Source organism: Wyeomyia smithii, chromosome 2, assembly GCF_029784165.1.
Source record: "Wyeomyia smithii strain HCP4-BCI-WySm-NY-G18 chromosome 2, ASM2978416v1, whole genome shotgun sequence".
Classification (NCBI taxonomy): Eukaryota; Metazoa; Arthropoda; class Insecta; order Diptera; family Culicidae; genus Wyeomyia; species Wyeomyia smithii.
In genome coordinates, this window is record NC_073695.1 from 186581580 (window position 1) to 186587579 (window position 6000).

Genomic DNA, 6000 nt, shown 5'->3' on the forward strand with positions numbered 1-6000 from the left:
GTTTGTGCTTATCTTCTTGACGTCTTTTTTTATCGAACGAATCACCTCCAAAATGGCAAACTCCTCACCACATTTGTCAAAAGCATTCTGTCCAGAGGATATCACAGGTATGTTTTTTCCCAACACGAAGACGACGCAGTGCATTCATTGGTGTGGGGTGGTCATATCATCCTCCACGACAGCGTATCAGAGAATATAAATTTTCTAACGCATCCTGGTTCAATTTCGCCGTCATAATGAACTCTATGCTGAATCTTTGATGCATGTCACTGTACAAATTCCGCAGTGAAATGATTGACATCATTATAGCACGCTGGAACATCTGCGAAGAAATAATATTGAGCTGGTTATTTTTATTTATTATGCGATAATTTACCTGTGGTTTCATTTTTCTTTCAGGTATAGATGTTTTCATAAGTTGAAACATTTTGTCTAAAGCCCGATCCTGTTCTTCTCGATGTTCATACGGTTTCTTCAAAACTTGTGTAACATTTAATGTTCTTGAGTTGAACACGTCGAACCAATCATTGACATTGAATATAAAATCAGCTAGGTTTTTTGCTTGTGTAGTTCCAACATTTCGTTGAAGGGCAACTCCGCATTTTCGGGACAAAACTTTAGCAGCCCATGCAACGTTCTGGCGCTGACTACCCTGTACATTCAAATGGTCTTCTCGTAGAAAAAAGTGCTTGTAATTTCAGTTTGCTCTTTCGTCACAAGTTGCCATAGAGGATGAAATCGGTCATGATCAAGTGGGGGAAGAAGTGTTATCAGCCGGTCGAAATCCGTTATCAAACAACCAATTGCGAACCAATTTCAAAACATGAGGAGCATCAGCAAATAAATGAATTTTGTTTTCTGTCTCTGGGTGTAATAAATAAGTGCGTCCATCATCGAGGTTAACGTTAGACCATATTCCTTGGTTTGAGCCACCGCAATCTGATACGCATGCTACACATTCATAGCCGGCCTCCCAGGCTAAAAGAACCGCTTAGTCTATCAGATCGATTGTTACGTTAACATCGAAGTCAGCGAAAATTGGTTGTTTCCAAGAAGCAAACAATCCACGCATCATTATCACCTACGAATTTAACATACGACTCAATGTTTTACATTTTATCTTTTGTTCCACTATAGTAAAGCTTTTAGAATGAGGTCCTAATACATCATCGTGCCTCTGTGGACCTGCATTTTAGAATGAGGTCCTAATACATCATCGTGCCTCTGATCATATTCATAGCACTCAGAAACAGAAACTTCATCGTACAGAAAAACACAAATTTTTTCTTTCGCGGATCGGATCGTTGCATTCGCTTTAAGCAACTGGAAAATTTCTGTGAAGAATCCACGCCACATATCTATTTTAGCTGCATGCTGCTCTAGGCAGCTAACTGAAGGCAACGGAAATTTGAGACTTTTAACGACATAGTCCAGCGCTGGTTTGCTAATGTACTTCAATGCAAAACCTTTTGCGAGTTCTTCGGCCGTCCAAACTGCCCTTTGCTTAGTACCTAGCATTATGTTTATCTGATTGTCTGTATACTTTCCCGAAAGCATGTGTCTAGCCTTTTGCAAAGTGCGATGGTGGTCTACCTCCTGCAAATCTCCATTAAGTTTTTCCAGCCTCAAGATTTTTGTCTTAAAAAGTTCATTTTCCATTTGGTACTTGCTAATCAAATTCCTTGATTCCGATAGATATCCGCGTAAAGTCTGATTTTCAAGCTGCACATCCGAAACTTCCTCCGTAGGAGTAACACACTGATCCGGACATGGATCGGATATTGTATTAACAATAATAGAACTTTCTGTGGAATTTTTCTCCTTTTTTAATGTATACATATTTTCCTTGTTGCACTGATTTGATGACATTGCTGTCGTAGGCTTCGAAGTACGTCGAATAGACGGAGATGCTGCAAAACATGAAATATGGTTAGGTTTTAGTGATTCGATTTGGCACACATTCGCGGCAAAAATAGAAAACACTATACACAAGATATCAATTGATTGTTTCAATTGAAAACACCCAAATCTTACCTGAGCATTTTAGAATCCGTCGATACTGCGTTGTGAAAACAGGAGATATGAATGCATCGGGAGCAAAATGCGCCGAACAAACAAACAATTTTTTTGTGACCGTATTCGGCAACTGTCCGAAAAACCTGAGCCAAGCTCGGCTTCTTTTCTCATTTTTTGGGAAGCGATGAAATGATAGTTGCTGTATCGGCTTCGACGGATCTGTCGTTGTTTTCTTATGGGCTCTATTACCGCAACCAGGAACATGGCACTTTCGCATTCTGTGTAATAAACAAAAAAATGTTCATCACTTTTTGATAACTGTACAAATGATGCTTACCTGTATTCTATGTCAAAAGATTCAGAAACTACTGGAGAATCAGCACGTCACAAAGAAAATGCGAAATTCCGCTCACGAAACGCTAACTAACTAGAATAACGGATATCCCATACAATTTTCCACGATTTGGTACCAGCGATGTCACTTGGTATGTGTAATTTTGTGTATATACAGTGATTCCAATATGGCGTAGTGAAGTACCTGGGATAGATATTTCTTGGTTTTATATAGCGAACACCCAGCTAACGAACACCCAACGAGCGAATCACCACTGTAGTTATATTTGCACTCAACATTGCGTACAAGACTGCGAACGAAATGACATTTCCATTTACGTGATATGGTTGTTTTGGTTTCAAACCACTCAACTTTATTATTGATTATCTATTCACGAAAGAACAAACTCGAAAACAGTGAACTGCTTTAAATTGATCACGATTTTGATGGAAGAAGTACATATCTATGATCTACCAGAGGAGGTAAAGGAACATGATTTGATTAGTTTGCTGAACTACATAGTGTTTTTAATTTTTGCTAGATACTGCCGTATATATTCGATCATTTGCCACTACAGGACTTGAAGAATGTTTCGCTGGTGTGCAGGCTATGGAGTCAAATTGCCTTTTCAGGACGATTTCTGAATCGAGTAATGCTTAGATTAGACTTTCGCGATGGTATTCAAAATCTGTACGAACGGTACCTATTGCACAGTGATCGAGCATATCGTCATGTGGGCTTCTATTACCGGAGTGATCAACTGGATCTCGATATGCTACTGGCAGTACTAGAAAAACTAGAAGATTCAATTATAACACTTAAAATATGTCCAAACTATTTTATCATGCTTCCTGATCTGCGACAAATACTGATGCAGGTAAGAAACCAATCAATCGTATGACTTTTGTTACCTATCCTCTATTCAGGTGCCCAATTTGGAAAGTCTCTTCATCGTGTCCCGAATATGCCCCGACTTGAGCAAAAGAGATGCCGGAATGTCATTTCCAGTTATGAGAAAATTAAAACACCTTTATCTGGAGAACGACGGCGGTTTGCAACTAGACGAAATTGATTTTCGTACCATGACTCCGAACATTATCAGTTTAGACATGGACTGTGATTCGGAACGGGCGCTGACCGTGTACGATCATTTTAGTTCTCAGCTGCGTGAATTAGCTGTATTTTTCAAACGTGATGACTACTTTCTGCCCTTCTGTGAGCTACGATTTTCAGAGCTAGAGGTGCTTGATTTCTACAGTGACGACCAACAGTTTGATATTCCCCAATCGGTGCAGATGGTGTGCCAATTTTTCCAGCGTATGCCAAAATTGCAAAAAATAACGCTGCGATGCAACATCAATGAGAAAGTACTTATGACTATTACAGAAAGTTGTCCAGAGTTGAATACGCTTTACTTGAAGGGCGACAACTTGGGGGAAAAATCTTTTTCTCATCTAGGGCAATTAAAGAAATTGAAGGTTAGTAATTATCCCAGAAAATGTTTCATTTTTACTGTTATGATTATTATTTTTGTAGAGTTTGAAAATCGAGGGTTGGATTCGGTGCAACATTTTGCAAGGCTGCAAACCAATACCGTCTTTAGATCGGATGTATCTGCACTCAGTGTTAGTAGACGATACACAAGGTTTTTTCCGGTTACTAAAAGATATAGCCCCTAACTTACGTACGCTGGAAGCTATCGAATCAGACATTGACGATGATTGTCTGAAATATATTAGCTGTAATATTGCATCTTTACGATGTTTAGTGTTGGAGTTTTGTCCAAACGTGAGTACATGTGAAAATAAGATTAGCAGACGTTCTAATGATTATGCTTATCACAATGTATTAAACAGCTCACTGAAGAAGCCTTCAGTTTTCTCGACCGTCTCAAACAACTGCACGAGCTCAAGTTAGGATATCTCGATGTTCCTCAAAACTTGTTCGAGCTGATGCCACCAAATTCTGTCCGTCATTTTTCTCTGTACCGCTGTGATAAAGTAAGCACTATTTTACGACAAATAAACTAAATTTTATAGAAAATTTAATACCGCACATTGGTCTTTTCGATTCTTGTCCCAATTGCAGCTAGACAATGCGGCACTTCCAGTGATAGCGGATAAATTTCCCAATCTGTGCTACATGGAAATCGCAAGCTGCCACAAAATCACTTTGGAAGGGGTCGAAACGATGAGGGCTTTAATGCCGAATGCAGAAATCGAAAGTTTTTTGCTTTTCTAGCTAAACGGTAAAACCACCAGATTCTACACTGTCTTTTTTGAGCGGTTTCAAAACATGCGGGAACGTTCACACGAGGAGATGTAGCTGAAAAAAGCACGAAGGGATCACTAGCGACCATATTGTGGGTTACGAGGTATAACTAGATGTAGTATTAGCCACATATGCCACGAGAAAAATAAATTGATGGATGCATGAATGGATGGATGTTATTACTTTGTATTGCATAACCATCGGTCGGGTTATCTGGAATGACTTCATCAGAAGATTGATAAAGAATCAATAATCAAAGTAATAGAAAATAATTCGAATCATAGACCTATTAATAGAGCAGGCAGTTTCACATTTACAAAATATGAGTTCTAACCATCCAAAGTATAGTAGCACACTGTATTGAATCCATGGTTTTGGAGTAATTAGAGCAATTTAGCTGAAAATTTTAGAATTATCTTGTTATTTCTCATCATTATGGCAGCCCATTAATACTACACAAATCATTAAGAACGAGATCAATCTTTTTTTTTTGGTCTTCTTTTTCATTGTTACAGAATGAAATATGAAAATGAGAATCCGCCACTCTGTACTGTTACAGTGATACCAAAAATTATTGGTTATAGGCACAAAAGCTTGAAATATAAGAAGTAATGTTTTATTCATTTGTGGTTTTCTCTTTGCCATATTTTGAGTTCTTTATTGAGCTTCGTCTCATAATTGCATATACATTTTCGACATATTCAAAGAGTTCAATGCCAGAACGCTGATGTGATCGAAAAAGCCAAGTTGAGGGACGAACTTTCGAAAAATCATGTCCGTTCCTTAATTTACGCCGTTACAATGAATAGTGTTAAGCCTTATCAGATTGCTGTAACTCTCATTGAATTTCGAAAGGACTGGATCGAGTCTCAACTTTCGTGGGAGCTTTGGTCGTATGCTAACTGAGAAGGGGTTCCATTCTGTTTTTCTATATTGGGCGGCGTGTAACAGCGTCTGATCCGGAACAAATGACTAAGTGATGAAATGCGGTGTTCCACCAGCTATGTTCAAGACGGCGCCCCCGTTGCTAAACTGTACGTATTGCGGCCCTTATAAGCAAAATGCCTAAATCACCATACTACAAACAATCCAGAAATAAATAAGAATCGGCACAATGGGTATCGACCCAGTCGAACGAAAGGAGACAACGATTGGAAGCTCGGCACTTGGAAAGTCAGAACTCTACTTGAACCAGCACGCGCGGGCATCTTAGTCAGGGAAATGCGAAAAATGAAAGTGGAAGTTACAGCAACCCAGGAAGTGCAATGGCCGGAGATGAGTGAACGTGACTTCCGAGCAGTGGACCCAAGCGTGGAAACGACGTCTAAATACCACACCTACTACAGTGCTACAGTGACAAATGTGAACGAGAGGTCAGT

At 39.2% G+C, this 6000-nt stretch overlaps 1 protein-coding gene across 1 annotated transcript; it reads left to right on the plus strand.

The window, feature by feature from the left end:
- The first annotated feature begins 2671 nt into the window (after window positions 1-2671).
- On the plus strand, window positions 2672-5244 carry LOC129721691 (uncharacterized). Its single transcript, XM_055674565.1, has 6 exons — window positions 2672-2832; window positions 2892-3227; window positions 3277-3828; window positions 3887-4138; window positions 4207-4350; window positions 4439-5244. Exons 1-6 carry the CDS (start codon window positions 2797-2799, stop codon window positions 4589-4591), a joined length of 1473 nt encoding a protein of 490 aa, XP_055530540.1. The 5' UTR covers window positions 2672-2796; the 3' UTR covers window positions 4592-5244.
- The last annotated feature ends 756 nt before the right edge of the window (window positions 5245-6000 follow it).

What these genes read in the sequence shown, in the direction of transcription:
- LOC129721691 (XM_055674565.1), top strand. Translation starts at nt 2,797, where the DNA reads ATGGAAGAAGTACATATCTATGATCTACCAGAGGAG. An exon ending in TGCGACAAATACTGATGCAG is followed by an intron (nt 3,228 to 3,276) that starts GTAAGAAACCAA and finishes TCCTCTATTCAG; the next exon opens with GTGCCCAATTTGGAAAGTCT. An exon ending in TGTTGGAGTTTTGTCCAAAC is followed by an intron (nt 4,139 to 4,206) that starts GTGAGTACATGT and finishes TGTATTAAACAG; the next exon opens with CTCACTGAAGAAGCCTTCAG.